The 17,852-nt window shown below is 33.2% G+C and overlaps 1 protein-coding gene across 1 annotated transcript; it reads left to right on the top strand.

The window, feature by feature from the left end:
• The first annotated feature begins 3,741 nt into the window (after positions 1-3,741).
• On the top strand, positions 3,742-5,313 carry LOC18433773 (senescence-associated family protein, putative (DUF581)). Its single transcript, XM_006843853.4, has 2 exons — positions 3,742-4,456; positions 4,852-5,313. Exons 1-2 carry the CDS (start codon positions 3,888-3,890, stop codon positions 4,991-4,993), a joined length of 711 nt encoding a protein of 236 aa, XP_006843916.1. The 5' UTR covers positions 3,742-3,887; the 3' UTR covers positions 4,994-5,313.
• The last annotated feature ends 12,539 nt before the right edge of the window (positions 5,314-17,852 follow it).

A 17,852-nucleotide genomic window follows, 5' to 3' on the forward strand; every position in this document is an offset into this window, starting at 1 on the left:
ATACAAGACGCCTCTATCAGAACAAGCCGAAGTCCCCAATTGTTTCTCTCTTTAAAAATCACGAATATGTATCCAACAGCTTCTGAACTAAATGTTCACGATTGTAATAACATGTTACTTTCCTTCAAATCAAATCTTACAAATATTGATTCCGAGAGAAAAGATTCGTCAAAAGAAAACCAAGAGCCAATAATTTGTATATCAAACTAGTTTGCATAAAATCTTTTGCAAAACCATAAATTTGCAAAGAGAACAACGTTTTGCACTTGTAAAACCATATACTTGTGACGAGACTCCAATAGAGAGAAGAAACTTTTTGCACTTGCAAAGCAAAAGAATGCATCGTTTTGCATTTGCAGCAAAATAACGCAACGGGACTGCCACACAGCCAGAACGCTCCCATACGTTCGAATAGTGCCTAAAAATTCTTATGAAATTCAAAGTGCCGAATCACGATGGCAGTGCAGTGCAACGTGCAAAGAGATGCAACAAAGATGAGATATGGGGTTCGAAAGGAACAACTCCGGCCAGTAATACCTGCTCTAATACTATGTAGAGATTGCAATAAAGAAAACAATGAAGAGAGATAAAGATGAAAACAAGATATACATGGCTTGACTATGGTGCTACATCCACAGATGGTAAATCAGTATTTCATTCATGGGGATTACTCTGGTTTATCAGATATTTATAGAATTACAACTCTTGCATTTTAAGAAACAAATGCCATTATAATAGTAATCACACAAAATATGGAACTCAAAATAGGAAACTTTAATATCTTATAGCCTGTAAAATATGCAACTCAATATTTGGTTTCTATAACTGTTCGGCTCTATACAAATCGCATCCTTACAAGGAGAAAGTTTATAAAGGATCCAACCTTATAACGTAGAACTACAGATGCACCTCAAAAATCCATCTGAAAAGGTACTTTTGATGTTGAAAACCCTTTGATTGATCATCTCGACATCGAGATGTATGACCATGAAAAATAAAAATATTTTAAGTAAAAAAATAGAGCATTTTACAACATATTATCTACACCGTCCATTTTCAAGATTTTCATATGTTTATAGATCTACTTGATTTTGACTATTTTGTAAATTTAAAATTTTATAATTAGATATAAAAATAGATTTAGAAATAATCCTAATAACATTCTAAATCAAAATTATATACCATGATAAAATTTGAAGGTGCAACTTACCTCCACACCTAAGGATGTATCCGTATGCCAATTGCACCCTGATATTATTTTATAGAATTGCAGAGAGACAGATAGAGAGAGTAAAGTGCATTTAATGGTCTTTTCAAAGAAAAGAAGACCTACTACTTCATAGTTTATGCAAGTCTAGAATCGGGAAATGATCATCCAACTATTATTTTCAGAAAAAAGAGAAGAAATGATCATCCAACTAGTTGTTGTAAGATGGTTACTATATTCCAACGGTCTCTTGCAAAAATAAATTTTCTAAGGAATCTACTTTAAACAATCAAGTAAGTTATTTTTAAATTTTGCTGAGAGATATAGTTTTGGTATTAAAATTTTTAAATTGACTTTGAAATTTATATCTGTTCCTAATTATAATTTTTTTTTTAAAAAATACAGTATGAATCAATAATATCTATAATCACTCCCAAATCTTGAAAATAGACAATCCAAAAAACATGTTACAAAATCCATTGGTTTTGTTTTTACTATATTCCAAAAGTTTATATAATATGTCATCTTTATACTTCTATAGTATAAAGCAAGCAACTTATATAAACTTTTTTCTTGAGATTCATGAGATGCTTCACTTATTTTACTTTGCCAGTAGGGTATAGTTTAGGTGCATCTTGGGGACACATCAATTACTGTAAGAAATTCATATTGGAGATGGATATTGGATTCAAAATTATAGGTTAGCCATTGCAATTTGAAAAAAACAAAAGAAAAAAAATTGAATGTAGGCTTTAAAAATTGTTGTTTTGTATGATTTCTCCAACCGTTCATTTCAATTTTTCAAAGATCATCAGATCTGCAGTATTCTTAGGCTCTAGATCACGGATCTTGAGCAAAAATAAAATTATTAGTCATTTTAGATTTGTTTTTAGATTAGATTTCTATTCTTTCCAAGAGACATAATCATCCTCATTCTCTATATTTGGGACGTAAAACCTATAGATAATCTTAGTAAAAATAATATCCAGAGTAAACTCTTTTTGTACTAAAGAAAACTAATTCTCCAAGTTTGAATATAGGCTGTCCAATTTTTTAAGGACTAGTTCTAAGTGTCACAAAACTCAAAATTTGATTTTTTTTTTTTGGAAAATGATTATCTTGTAATTCTTTACAAGATTCCCAAAATTTTAGGCTAAAGCAAATCTTCCTATTTGAGTAAGGGAGTAGATGCACAGCATGGTCCCATAGGAGCATAGTATAGATGCTCGTAAAAATTTCCAAATTCCACTTTCTATTCACTTTTAAAAAGAGTAGTATTCAGTAGTCCAATTTTTGAATGTAAGATCCAAGTATTAGAAAACTAAAAATTCAAAATATTTTTCTTTTCAAAATAATCATCTAATAAAAATAAACATATAGTGAAAATTATCCTACATAAGCATAGCGTACATTATTATATGAACAAAATTTATATAAAGATGAGGATCTAAACAATCAAATTAGAGCGCACCTTAAAAATTTCAGATTGTTTTGATGCCCAAATATCTTCAAATTGATCATCTCTACATGAAGATGCATGAATATGAGAAAAAAATAAATTTCAAGTCTTGGAAATAGTATATCTTAAAATGCATTTTGGACTGTTATTTTTCAAGATTTTCAAGGTTTCATAGATCTGCTCGATCTACACTAGTCTTGAAGCTTTAAATTTATAATTAAAGGTTAATATATATTATAAGGCTATCACAAAGATTTTAAGTATTGAAACCACATTTCTCTAACACTATTGGGTATAGTTTGTATAGAGCCAAGGCTCTAAACAATCCACCTTCAAATGGTGGCGAGAAATGTAGTTTTAATATTGAAAATATTTGTGATAGCTTTAAAATATATTTTTATATTTAATTATAAAATTTAAAGCTTTAAAAATAATATAGATCGAACAAATTTATAAAAGTTCAAAAAATATAAAAATTAATAATAAAAAAATACGTTACAAAATACATTACTTCCAAAAACTTAAAATCTATTTTTTTTGTCGTGTCCATACATTTTAAAGATATTTGTACATCAAAAGAACCTTTCTAGTGAAGCTTTGAGGCGGGCTCTGACTTCTCTAAGCTGTTGGGGTGAGACTGTCTTAAGAGGAAAAGTTAAGGGCACCATACGTTACTTTTATCTTTCTCTCTCTAAAATGAGAATCCCAATGTCGGGTTTGGGCTCCCAGTTTTTGAATCATTTGTGGTATTCAGGTATACGATTGATTCCTGCACAGTTCACCTGCAGTTAACGTACGCTCTTTGAGATCTGCGAAAGAAAACAATTCTATTGTAAATTTTCACTCTCTAAATGTCGTTCTCTCTCTCTCTAGAAGTCTCTCTACCATATAAACTATGCATTTTTAATGGGGAAAATATTCTCTCTCTCTCTAAGGGTCCACATCTCTTTTGTAATGGTACAGTCAAATTAAATTACACCTTCCTTCAAAGCACAAGGAAAGCTAGAGAGAGGAGAGAGAGTGTCATAATCAAAGCACCAATAATTTTGTTGTGCTTAAATTCTAGTGGGTTTCAGCAGCTTTGGAGAAGCTCTTCTCTTGCCATGAGAAGCCTTTCACCCTGCATCAATTACCTCTAATTCCCTCTGCAATTTCCCTGCAACCCATCTCTCTTCCTCTCTCTAAAAAACAGAAACTCAATTAGCAATCTGATTCACAGTTATGTTAGGGAAGAGATCAAGGCCAGTTCAGAAGGGCCCCAATCCACTAACAATAGCAGATACTGCTAAATTTAGCGACGATTTTGCAAAGAGCCCGACAAGCCCACTTGATTGCAGGATTAGATCGCCAAGGGGGTGGGAGAGCAAGGATTTAGAGGGGATTGGACTGGGAATTGTAGCTGCTCTGAACAAAACACGGGAAACCAAGGCAAAATCAATGGTGGGTAGTGCAAAAAAGGCCGCTAATTTATCAGAAACCCACCCTATTCCTATAAACACGGCTAAATTCTCTGCTAAAATTAGACCCAATTTGGAGGATACTGAAATTGGGTGCTCTGAGAGTTACTGTAGAGTGATGTTTCATGTGCCCAAGTCTCATATGAACAGGGCATACAATGAGGGGAGGGAAGAGAGAGGTGGTTTTGATCAGAACAGTAGAGATTATGGAGTGTTTTGTGCGTCTTCGCCGCCGAATTTTGCCGATTTCTCTATGTTTCCGACAGCTGATTTTCTGAAGTCCTGTTACTTGTGCCGGAAAATGCTTCATGGGAAGGACATATACATGTACAGGTACTTTGTCTCTCATCATTTCTCTATGAATGGGAATCATTTCCTTATCTCTCTGTCTAAAAAATTATATATTTAAGTTTTCAAGACTTTGGCCTGCAAACTCACAAATTTCTTTACATATTGGAATCATGGTTTGCGTGGGTGTGTGAGTGTCTAAAATCTAATTACATGGTTCCATCTTAATGAGTTTTGCTATGATCCTATGATGATCTTATCTTGATCATATTTGTTTTGATTTATTTACTGTTATATGATAATTATCTCTCTCTCTTTCTCTTTCTCTCTCAAGGAAGTTGTTATGATGAGTTTTATCTATCTAATATAGGGTTAGTCCTTGTTCTCTCTCTGTCATATAAAACTAAGATGGGTCTCTTCTCTTGTGCTGTTACTTACAGAGGGGACAAAGCATTTTGCAGCATCGATTGCCGATACCGGCAGATCGCCATCGATGAATACTCGGAGAAATGCAGTTCGAACCTCTCGGTTTCTCCATATTCAGCCAATGGGGTGCTATCTGCAAGCGTAGCCGCTGCATAGCTCTCAATAACTTCACCTCAAAAAACAGAGAGAGAGAGAGTTAAATCAGTTTACGGCTTATGCTTATGTATACGAGTAATTGAACAGTTGGTTGATGAGTTCCAAACATGGAAGCTTTTCTAATGCCAACTGAATTAAGAGCTTGATGCTTGGGCTTTAAACAAAAACATCAACAGTTTTTCTCTTCCTTCTTCTCAGACTGCTTATGAGTTTTATCAGAGCATTTGTCATGGAGATTGATTGTGTTGTGTAAGCTTCATGTGCAAATTATGGGCTTAAGCCTATGATTAAAGAAAAATGACTTGATTTTGAAGGATAAAGAGCTAAAGGTTCAGGTGTTAATAGAATTGGGATTTTGAGAGTGTTTGATAGGCTCTACGTATTGTGCACATAGATGTCTCTCTTGGAGCTCAAATAAATTTATAAAATTGCGTAAAGTTTTACAGTGAAACAAGTTTGACATTCTCGACTTACCCTTGGAGCGGTGAGAAAAGATATGAGTATTTATAGCTTCATTAAAAGTATAGCTTTTGATAGAGCCGAATAACATATCATAATTTATGCATTCAATCTAAAATAGTTGAAAAAATATTAAAATGACGATGATTTTTAGCCGTTCGTTCAACATATTTATTCTTGGACGTTTGGCTCACGTGGCATGCTATAGGTCGGCCTTGGGATCTCACCCTTGGGTATTTATTGATTGATTACAGGTAAGAATAACCTAGGTAGAGCTTAATTGAGGTTGCCTTATTCGAACTGCATTAATGTATGTTGTGGATCACTCATGACATGTATTTAGAAAGTGGAACCTTCACATGAGAGAAGTAATTTTTGTAGTCTTATTGCAGTTTTGGTCCTCGTAAAAATATTTTCACATTAAAATTTTTTTTCATGTAGTCAAATGTGAAAATATTTTCATATCAATTGATGTTAATGCATCTTTTCAAACGTGCTATTAATGAATATTGAGAAGCTCACCACCCAATGTTAGAAAACAAGGTTCAGGCTGAGTCAATTATGGTATAACCGGAAAGGCTTGAGTTGAAATGAAAAACAGTAATAGAATATATAGATTTGGTATTACCTTAAAGTACATTTTATTTTTGATTAGTTTCAAATTATTTTTAGAAATAATAATTATCACCTTATACAAACCGCACCCATATTAAAAATTATCAAGCGAGTGCAACTCGAACTCATCCAAACTCGGTGCGTGATGGCATGCATGGTATGTCCATTATGGAAATGTGCTTGCATTACTCATAAACGAAGCTTTAGATCAATGAATGGATGTCCACATTACTTTGGGAATCAATTAGCCTATATGCTCGTAGGGGCCAGGTCTGGTCTGGCCATACTTGGACCCGAAAATATAATGTGGGACTCGGACTCGGCTTTACCTGACATATCTATGAATCTAATTATATTTAAATATCATTTGTGGTACAAAGCGATTGCAGCAAAGTATGGTGTGGATAGGTTTGGATTGTGGGTTGGATTGAGAAATGGTACTAGGGAGATGTCTTATTGTTGACAAGTGATTCATTCTTGTAAACCTCTCATTCACAAGGACATTTGTTGGTCTCTAAGAGATGGACAAAATATATCTTTTTGGCATCACAAATGGTTAGGCTCTTCACCTTTGAAATATATTTTTCCTCTTGTATTTCAAAGAATGGCCAACCCTAATATACTCATTTCTGACTATTACGAACGAAGGGAAAACTAGATTGTATGGAATATTAATCTTCCATATAACAGGATTTCAAATTCTCTCTTTGCTGAATTCACTGACTTATTGATGCTTCTTAATGATGTTTACATTCCTCATAATGCTGATGATAAGATTGTGTGGGATATTGACAAAGATGGTGATTACTCGGTTAAATCGATGTACCAATTGCTATTTCATGATAGATGGAGATGGACTATGCCGGAAGTAGTTGTGGTATGGAAATGGCCTTTACCTGTTAAAGTCCAGGCATTCCTTTGGTTGGCAGTTCAAAACAAGGTTCTAACAATGGATAATCTTGTCAAGAGAGGTAAGATTTTGCCAAATGTTTGTCTGCTATGTTAGGGGGATGGTGAAACAGGGCCTCATTTATTTCTTTATTGTCCATTCACTTCTAGAATATAGAGTTGGTTCTTTGGTCAGCTTGAGGTTACAATGGTTATGTCGTCAAAGGTTGAGGGCTTACTTTCAAACTTGTCGCTATCTTTTTTACCGCAGTTTGGTTTGTTGATCTGGCAAATCACAAGAGGTGTCATTTTGTAGGAGGTGTGGAAGGAAAAAAAATAGAAGAACATTTGATGCGATATGTCAGCCTTTTGAGAAAGTTATGGACAAGATCTTGAATTCTATTTGGCTTTATCTTTCTGTGACAAAGGTTGGAGGAATCTATTTTTCAGATGGGTTTCACTAAATGCTGGCCTAAAGGAAGATGGGTTGCACCTTTGATGGGGGTTTTTAAGCTCAATTTTGATGGCACTTGGTTAGAGAACCCTGGGTTGACAGGCTTTGGAGGTGTGTTAAGAGACTGGAATGGCAGTATTATCTTTTCTTATGCTGGTCCTCTTGGTAAAAGAACTGCTAATTTTGCTGAACTTTACGCACTTCTCTAAGGTTTAAAATTTATGGTGGCTAGGAATCTTGGTCATTACTGTATCATTGAAGGGGATTCTCTTAACGTCATCAATTGGTGTAACAGAAAGCAAAGTCTCCCTCGGAGATGAGATCAATGCTGTTATAGATTTGGGATATTGCGAGGCCCTTTGTTTTCTCCGTTGTGCATGTTTATAAGGAAGCTAATGGGCTGGCAGATTTCTTTGCCAAAAGGGGCTCATTTTTATCTGAGACTTTGATCTTTGACTTTGTAATCTCTTTTTAATATTTTAATACAATTTTGAATCTTGTTAAAAAAATAAAAAAAATTTAAATATAAGGAAAATTATAGATACCTACCAAAATGAACTTTGTACACTTCCTCCTCTCAATACTTTTAATATCATACCCTAGACTTCAACACTATATTTTCTTCTATTTACCCCCATTCAAAAAGTCAAAAAAATTGAGATTAAAATACCTTCTCTTTTCTCTATTTACTTTTCTATTTTTCTTTCTCTTTCTGTCTCTACCTGCCCTCTCTCTACTCACCCTCTCTCTTTCTCTCTCTAACCCTCTCTCTACCCACCCTCTCTCTTTCTCGCTCTAACTCTCTCTCTCTCCCTCTCACTCATAGGAGTCTCTCTCTTGCTCAAAATCTCTTTTTCTGATTGAAGTTTCTCTCTGGTACCCAAAATCTCTCTATCTTTTTAACCACCTCTAACTCGCTTCCCATCTTCTTTATGTTTATCTCCCTCTTACTAATAATATCTCTCTCTCTTATCCAAAATCTCTCTCTCTCTCTCTCTCTCTCACTCACCCAAAATCTCTCTCTCTCGAATTTCTCCATTGATTTATGGAATTGGATCAGAAGATACCCCATGCTTCCATTTTACTAGCTTTCAGGTGGGCAATTCTTAGGCTCTGTAAATTGGGTCGATCCATCTGATCCAAGAATCTTTAGGGCCAACGTAAAAGCCATTAAATCATTCAAAACCCTATGTTTTCACCTCTTTTGAATGTAGGTACAGAGAGAACTGCATATTATCAGTCAACCAATCGAGTTTGAAACTCATTTCAGAGATGGGGAGGTAAGGGTGGGGGAGCTCTACAAAGCTCATGGCGGCCATGAAGCTAAGGTTTTTGAAGAAATTTGGGGCTTTTGATGGGTATATTAATGAGCACTGGTGCGTTTGATATTATTACATTCTTATGTCGGGACTTACGGCCTCACTGAGAATGTGGCTTTTAATAGAGTAGATTGACGGATCTGGATTCGTGTAGCCAACCCCAATTAATTAAGAAAAGGCTACGATGATGATGATTCCATTCTTGATGTTAAGCAATGTACAATGGTCAAATAATATCATATTCATTGCAATCTTTTACTTTTTTTTCATCATGAGGGAGTTATGAATTGATTCCTCTTTACCTACTTCTATCTATTCAACTGAACATTTATCTGCTACACCTTGAGAGGTTCCATTTTTCTCTTGGGGAGTTCTTGGGTTTATAATTCAAATCAGCCATATCCTGTAGTATTGGAAAACCCTATTCTATTTGAGCTTCCTTACTGCTCTTGCTGTGTATACTGTCAAACCACCGACTATACCCCTACATACGTGGCTGCCATGGAGAGACATTAGAGTGCGAATTAATATATATATATATATATATATATATATATATATATATATATATATATATATATATATATATATATATATATATATATATATATATATATATATATATATATATATATATATATATATATATATATATAATTTTTATTTTTATTTTTACTTTTATTTTTTTTGAAGTGGGGCTGTTTGGTTTAAGAACCCTCTCGGATGTGAAGATGGATTCAAATATTGGAATTTCACCATGATCATGTACTAAACTGGCTAGAAATAAAATCAATGAGTGTATCAACCATAGTATGATTATGAGAATTAAATATCAAATACCCACACTACAAGAACCCAAAGACTTATCTTGGCTCAACCAAAAGGTATTCGTCCATGAATAAGGAGATAGGCAAATTCAGTAAACAATGATGATTAGAACATTTGATGTTGTGAAAATACCAGTACCCGAAACCACACCAGTAAGGAAGCAAACAAGTTCACTAAGAAATGATGATATACTATTTGATGGTAAGAAAATACCGACATCTCGAAACCATGTCATAGATGGGCCTTTCTTCTCTTGTTCTCTCTACACCAAAGAGCAACACTGAAAAGAGATCTTACTTGTTTGAAGCTTTTTCTTTTTGCCTTCCTTTTTTTAAGAGTATCTCTCTCTCTCTTGGCTTCTTTTTCTCAAAAGGAGTTTTCTCTCTCTGTTTCTATAGGATGATTTCTCTCTCTTGGTTTCCTTAATCAAAAAGCACTTTCTCCCTCTTGATTTTCTTTACCAAGAGGCATTTTTTCTCTCTTGGTTTTTCATATGATGACCTAACTAAGGCACAAATTCATTTCTTGAAGTCCTAGCTTGTCCCCAAGAAACCCATAATAGGGAGGATATTAATTCCCTAAAAGATTAGGATTTACATCTCCATAAAATAGAAAACAATATCAATGAAGTCTATAAAAAAAGGAATGAGCATAATCGTGTATATTCTTCTTTTACTCCAATAAATCTTCATTTAGGATAGGACCTCTCTTGGGACGGTGATTTTGGTGTCACTTAACCTCAATAGGTCGCTAGGTTGGAGAGGTGAAATCTCCAAAATTTGAGGATTGAGAAAGACTCTTTCAATTTGTTTTCTAATCGAGGGAGCAAATGGACAGCATGCTCCTGAGGGAGCATAAATACTTTGATACTATTTATCATTATTGTTAACCAGTACCAGGTTTATGGTTCCTCTACTGCAAGGCATATGACCCGATTTCTCGATAAAGCAATTATTGTTTAATGAAATGTTAAGAAAACAATTCCAAGAGGAATACAAACACCTTATCTGTTAATTTTAATTTTATTTTATTTGTTAATTTTGATTTTCTTGTATTGATCTTTGATTGCTAAGGTGTGCTAACCTTATTAAGTGGTGGTGAAACTATTGAAAAAATAAAATGGAAAATTCTGGGAATGGGGGTTTCAGTTCATTAGCTTCGATTAGAGCATTAAACCCATTGTATTATTGGAGGAGTGGAGTGAGTACTACATCTAAACCATGAGGTTTTATCTCCATGCCCTAATATAACCAAATTAATTCAATTTGTTATTGTTAAAAGCAGGGTTTAAATTGTACAGTCGTCTCATTCCCTCCCAGAATTAGGAATCGACTCTAATCTCTTGTATTCACCTTCTTTTTATGATTTGTACTCAAATTCATCAAACACGCCTATGTCTCGCATATTTATGGGACTTCTCTCATCTTATTTCAGGTGCAATTCTGATTCAGCTTATCCGAATTGGTCTAGTGGAGGGCTGATCTTATGAGACGATCCGAATTTTGAAACCTGATTGAAATCGTGACAGATACCGATTTGAAGTTGAACTTTGAGCCACTTGCCTCGACTAGATTGGCATGCTCGGCTGTTCAATGTTCACATCAATTCTAAACAGTTAAAAAAAAAGAAGAATAAAGAAAAATAAAATAAAAAGAAGCCTACATTGACTCTAAAATGTTTTTGTGAACAATATGAGCAATTGATAGACCAGGAAGTTACAGAGCCGTGGTTCCAAAATTGGTAATATCAGGTCATATCGGGCAGGGCCCTTACTGTTATATAATGATAACTGTTGTTCTTATATTTTTGTGTTATAACCAACATGCAAAAGGAAACAGTACAAATTTATGAAAAACAATGTTGTAACGTCATATGTTAAAGAATAACAAATATAATGGCCTTACTGCTGATATAACAGGAGCAATATTACAGTTACAAAATGGCTCCTTCAGTTGACACAATGAGCATTATCTACAAAAAGAACGTACATAACAGTGATAATAACATGTAACACAGCTTTTTTTTACCTCTTTATTTTTATTTTTTGAACTATTGGAACTCATTATAACAAGGACCCGGATTCTATGCAGTCAAGCCTGCATATGTAAAAAAGCCGGCTTATTAATAAATCTATTTTTGAGATGGATTTTTTGACTTAATTTTTAAAGTTATCTAATCTCTAACGGGAGATCATGAATATGAAAAAATAAGTAAATTTTAAAAACTAAAAATAATAATTCTATTAAGAAAACATTTAGACCATTATTTCCCCTTGTTTTTAGATGGAACACCTACTTCTATCCATCTTTAAGATGGATGCTTTACACTTTTGGACTGCATATGTAGCCATGCCATCCAACCTGCATGAAACAATATTCCTTATAACAACTACCATGCTGTTATAGTTAAGGAAAAAGTTTATATAAGGTTTCAACCTTATGATGTAAAAATAAGGTGCATATAAAAAACTCATCGAAAAAGGTTGTTTTGTTACTAGATAAATTCTCCAATTGATCATCTTGACCGAAATATATATGGGTGTGAAAGAAAAAATGAATTTCAAGTCTTAAAAATATTGCATTTTGTAACACATTATCTAGACCGTCCATTTTTATGATTTTCGAGTGTTCAAAAATCTATTAGATTTGTTTCATTTTCAGAGCTTTCAATTTCATATTGGGAATGAAAAATAGACTTTTAGACCATGATAAGAGTTTGCACCAAAAATATGTTTTTTTATGAGATTTTGGGGTGAACTTTCCAATGATCGTTTAAGGTTGACACCTTAAACAAACCTCACCCTACATTTAAGTAAAGGAAAAGTTATAGATCGCATCAACTTTATATTATAAAAATAGGGTGCACATAAAAAATCCTCCAAAAAAAGTTGTTCTACTGTTGGAAAACCTTTAATTTATCATCTTGATCTTTTGGATATGAACAAAAAAACATATTTCAAGTTATAAAAATAATGCATCTTATATTATATTTGGACCGTCTATTTTCAAAATTTTCAATTTTACGAATCTGCTTAATCTGCACTAGTTTTGATGCGTTAAATTTCATAATCAGGGGTGGGTGGGCTATTGTGAGGGTTTTGACACTGCAACCACATATTCTGACCGGGTTTGGAGGTATGCTTTATTTTGATCGTTTCAAATTAATGCCTTATACAAATCACAGCCCTTAGATAATAAAAATTAATATGACGAGTTTTTTCTTTAGATCATAAATTAAAATAATGGGCATATTCCATAGATGCAATGCCTGTTTCGTGCGAGTTTTATATTGCCATATAAAAACCATTATAGACTAAACAAATTAGAATTTTTTTTAATAAATGTAAAGGGAAAGTTTATATAGAGCCTATCTCAAAAGTTTCACTAGAAGACGATGTTCTGAGGTCCAAGTATCATCAAATTGATCATCTCGACATCAAGATGTATGTGCATGAGAAAAAAAATAGATTTTAAGTTTTGGAAATAGTATTTTGTAAAGAATTTTTGAAACATCAATTTTCAAGATTTTCAAGTTTTTATAGATCGGTTGATCTATACCTTTTTTTAAAGCTTTAAACTTTATAATAGGGTGCGGTTTGTATAGAGCCTAGGTTCTAAACAATCAAATTAAGGCCTACCTTAATAGTATCCAGAAATGTGGTTTCAATATTGGAAATCTTTGTGCTAGTCTTAAAATATATTTTTATATTTATTAATAAAGTTTAAAGCTTAAAAAATAGTGTAGATCGACAGATCTATGAAAACTTGAAAATCTTGAAAATTGACGGTCTAGAAATGCGTTACAAAATACACTATTTTCAAAACTTGAAATCCATTTTTTTATCATATCCATGCAACTTGATGACGAGATTATCAATTTGAGAATATTTGAGCATCAAAATAACCTTTTTGAGGGAGGCTCTAATTTGATCGTTTAGAGCCTCGGCTCTATATAAACCTTTCCCTTATAAATAAAGATGAAAATATATTTTAAGGCTATAATAGAGATTTTTAGTATTGAAACAACATTATTCGAAACTACTATTTGAAGGTAGGCTTTAATTTGATTTTTTAAAGCCTAGACTCTATACAAACCGCACCCTAAATTTAATCCAATCGACTAAGTAACCCCTGTCACGTTCTTATAGCACTGTGTGCGTGGGTGGGCACCGTGCAGTGCGCACTTGATTTTGGGAGTGTGAAACATAGTGGATGTATTTGTTTCTAGAGTAAATAGGTTAACAGGTAGGGCTGGCAACAGGCACGGTTGGGTCTAGACCCGAAAAATTCATGGGACCCGGACCCGTATAGGCCCAAAATTATTGGACCCAAACACGTATGGATCTGAAGTTATCGGACCCAAACCTAGACCCGATTGGACTTGAGCCAAAAATAAAAAAATATAAATTTAAACATAGTTAAATGTTACGTTAAAAATATACATGTATTATTTATTAGGTTATGTTAAGGTGCTCTGAGTAATTTATCATTATACTCAATGATTTTGGACACTTTTATACCTTTGTTGTACATGGATAAGTATCACCATATCCCCTATTTTTAGATGGACACTTCTCTACTTTTGTTTTGTACATAGATAAATATCTCTATATCCCCTATTTTTAGATTTTATTTCTTAATAAACTCAAGGTTTCAAAAACTATCCCCTATGGCCACTTTAAACTTATTTTTTAACTTAAACAAATGTGGGAAAGACAAACATCTCTCTCCTCCAGTATTTATCCAAATACCTCTATCTCTTTTTGGTAACCTCTCATCACCAAACACCTCTATCTTTTTTTGTATTTATCTAAATATATCTCTTTGTCTCTGTATATTTATTGTGTATTTAGAGGAGAGAGAGTAAGGGGAGAGAGATAGAAAACATTAAAAGAGAGAGCAGGAGGAGAGAGAGTAAGGGGTTAGAGATGGAAAATACAAAAAAAGAGCAAGAGGAGAGAGAGTGAGGAGAAGAGAGAGTAAGGGGTTAGAGATGGAAAATATAAAAAGAGAGCAAGAGGAGAGAGAGTGAGGGGTTAAAGATGGAAAATACAAAGAGAGAGCACGAAGAGAGAGACTGAGGAGTTAGAGATGGGAACTACAGAGAGAAGGGGTGTAGGAATAGAGAAAGATAGAAAACTTTGGGAGGATGACCTTTTGAAAAGACTTATTTCTTTAGATTTGTTTGGATTTAAAAAACACGTTTAAAGTAGCTCAACGAGTTAAAAGGAATAAAATCTAAAAATTTTGCCCCAAGATATTTTTTAAAGTTTTTTTGTGAAATGAAACCTAAAAATAAAAAAATTGAGATATTTTCACCTTTTTTTTTTTTATAAAAGTATTTTTGGTCATTAGGAAGTATGATATCATCAGCCTATGGTGTGACGTCACTCACATGGAGCACGTTACCGCCTCTTAATGACCAAGACCAAAAGTACTCTTATTAATTGTTGAGTACAATGATAAATTACTCCATAATGTGAAGACCCTAAAATAAATTACTCCCCCGTCATAATGACCAACAGTACTATTATTAATTGTTGAGTATAATGATAAATTACTATATAATGTGAGGACCCTAAAATAAATTACTCCATAGCGTGACATCACCCACATGGAACACACTAATGCATTTAATGCTCTTAATGACCAAAATTATTCTTATTAAATATTACAATTAAAAATATATAGTTATATTTAATTAAATATTATTAAAATATTATATATTAAATATTATTGGTGCAATAACACTATTCGAGTTTCTATTGAAACTTGAATATGAGACCACGCAAAAACCTACAAGTAAATAAGAGTTACAAAATATGGTTGAAATTGAAATCCAAAACAAAACAAAGTTTACGGTAACGGTAGAATGGAGCAAGTTTAAATTTTTTTTTTCGAAAAACAGTTGTTATTTTTTAAAAGCATTTATGAATCACATGCGAAATTGAGGATTTATTTGGACGAAATTTGCTTGATTCATCATGAAGCTTTCCACCTAAATGTTCCGGGAGAAGATATTTTGGATGAAGCATTCACGTTCACTAATAGGAATCTCATGGCCTTAAAACTGATCAATTAGAGATAATTATTGCTTACAAAATACAAGATGCCATTGATAAGTCAAGCATTACATGCAAGTCCATGAGAAAGAGAAGATGTGATGCCCTCTTTGCTTGAATTTTCTAAATTCGACTTCAACTTGGTACAGAGTACACACCAAGCCAATCTCATGCATATGGACCCGCCCCAATCTACTGTTGGCCTGTTTCTTTTCTTTAATCTAATTAGTCAGCTAAATTCTTATTTTAAAAATGTATAGTTAGGTGGTGGACTGATTTGGGCTTAGCAAATAAGCTACCTTTTTCTAGGATTAGGGAAGGCTTCACCAAATTACGTTGCTTAATTACATCAATTGATGATTGTTTATGATGTGTATGGGTCATTAAACAAACTAGAATTGTTCACTGAAGCCATCCAAAAGTAAAAAAGAGTGGTTCTTCCTTTCAATGTAATATATTTTATGCTCCACACATTTGGTAAAATTTAGGTGGGATTTGAAAGCCATTGAGAGTACATGAAAATATGTTATTCGGCGAGGATGGAATACTTGAATAACTCATAACTCATGATTTTCAAGCTCAGGGCATTTTTTTTTTTTTTTGGGTTACAAAACTAAGGAATTTTATTTATAATACATTTTTTAATATTTTTTACATTATGGTAAATATTAAAAAATATTTAGGTCATTATTACTCACTTTTAAAATCTATTTTTTCATAACTTCATTTGAATACATTTTCTTTTAATCATTATTTATATGTTTTTCATATTTTAATAGATTTTTTTGTATCTTTTTTATTTGTTTCAACAATTTTTTGGCTGCCCGGGATTTGCCCGGTTAGAAGGGTTGAATCGATCGATTTACCAGTTAGGTTGGTTAAACCGCTTCATGTCCTATATCAAATTAACCGTTTTGGTTCGATTTTACTCATCCCAATTCATTTGGAGGTTCATCTAGAAAGTACGATGAAATATCACAAACACGCTCATTATCTAAACTCTCTCTAAGTACCTAACCTATCCTTCCAAGAGCATACTATACACTTATTCCCTCGTGTCAAAGAGATATTTTGGAGACAAATATGCATTTAAATTTTTGAGAACCACTTAAAAATCACTCGATAATTACTTTCAAAAAGAAAAAAAATAAAGTTTCAGTTTCTAGATACTTGAACCTCTCTATGATCCTTGATGCTAATCTTTTTAGGCAAATTCATAATTGGATTTTTTTTGTTTTTCACCCCGGAAGAGGGTTAGGTCTCCAAATTTTGGGGTCATAAAAATGATCGTGATTGGGTTTTACCTTATCGAGCGAACCAAGAAAGTGCACACAAAAGAGCTTTCACTCCCGGGGTGTTCAAGGGATGTTGAAGGTCACATCTGAGTGAAGTGTCACATGGCTAAGAGAATTTCACTACGCAATTGAATTAAAGTAACATCAAGAAAGTGAAGTTGTACATTCATGTTGACGATGGCGACGTTGGTTATTTACGACGACGATGGTGATATTGTTGTGCGCGGAAACTCTAACCCTAATGGGTTGATTTTTGATAAATAAAATATGAGAAATAAAACATGAAATACATATTATAAGAACATAAATATTTATGTGGCTCACCTTAGAGGGCACTACAAACTGAAATCCCTTGTATCAATAAAAGTTACATCAAAGATTTTGGAACAGAAAATTACCTCTCTAACTCTTGACAAAACCCAGTTGAGTAAATTTTTTTAAACGACCATCTCTTTCTTCTTTTTGATTCTGACAACTATTACCGATAACACTAAATGGAGATGCGAGACCAACAAGAAAGTAATTTTATCTCTAACTAAAAGAAAAACCATCCAAAATCTCTATAAGAACCCCTTTTCTAAAAGAAACAAGCCTCTCAATCTCGACGAGTCTTAAAAATAATTTTTTTATAAAATATAATGACCAAAATACCTTTTGAATCTTTCAAGGATATTTTGATCATTTTATTTTATTAGAAATAATTTTTAAATATTTTTCGTCAGTGCGAGTTTAACAGAGGATAGGACGTTCAAAATTTGGTGGCAAAGTAGTTTATAAAAATAAAAATAAAAATAAAATAGTGTAGAGAGGTGATATTGTGATTAAAGAAATCTTATCCCTCCATTCAGAATGGACGGTTAGATAAGGAGAAGTATATAAGTTTTACACGGTAGAAAAAACATAAAAAGCTTGCCTTAGACGTTTCATATATGTATGTTCA

This window comes from Amborella trichopoda, chromosome 12, assembly GCF_054954075.1.
Source record: "Amborella trichopoda isolate Santa Cruz 75 chromosome 12, AtrichopodaSantaCruz75HAP2 v2.0, whole genome shotgun sequence".
NCBI classification, from domain to species: Eukaryota; Viridiplantae; Streptophyta; class Magnoliopsida; order Amborellales; family Amborellaceae; genus Amborella; species Amborella trichopoda.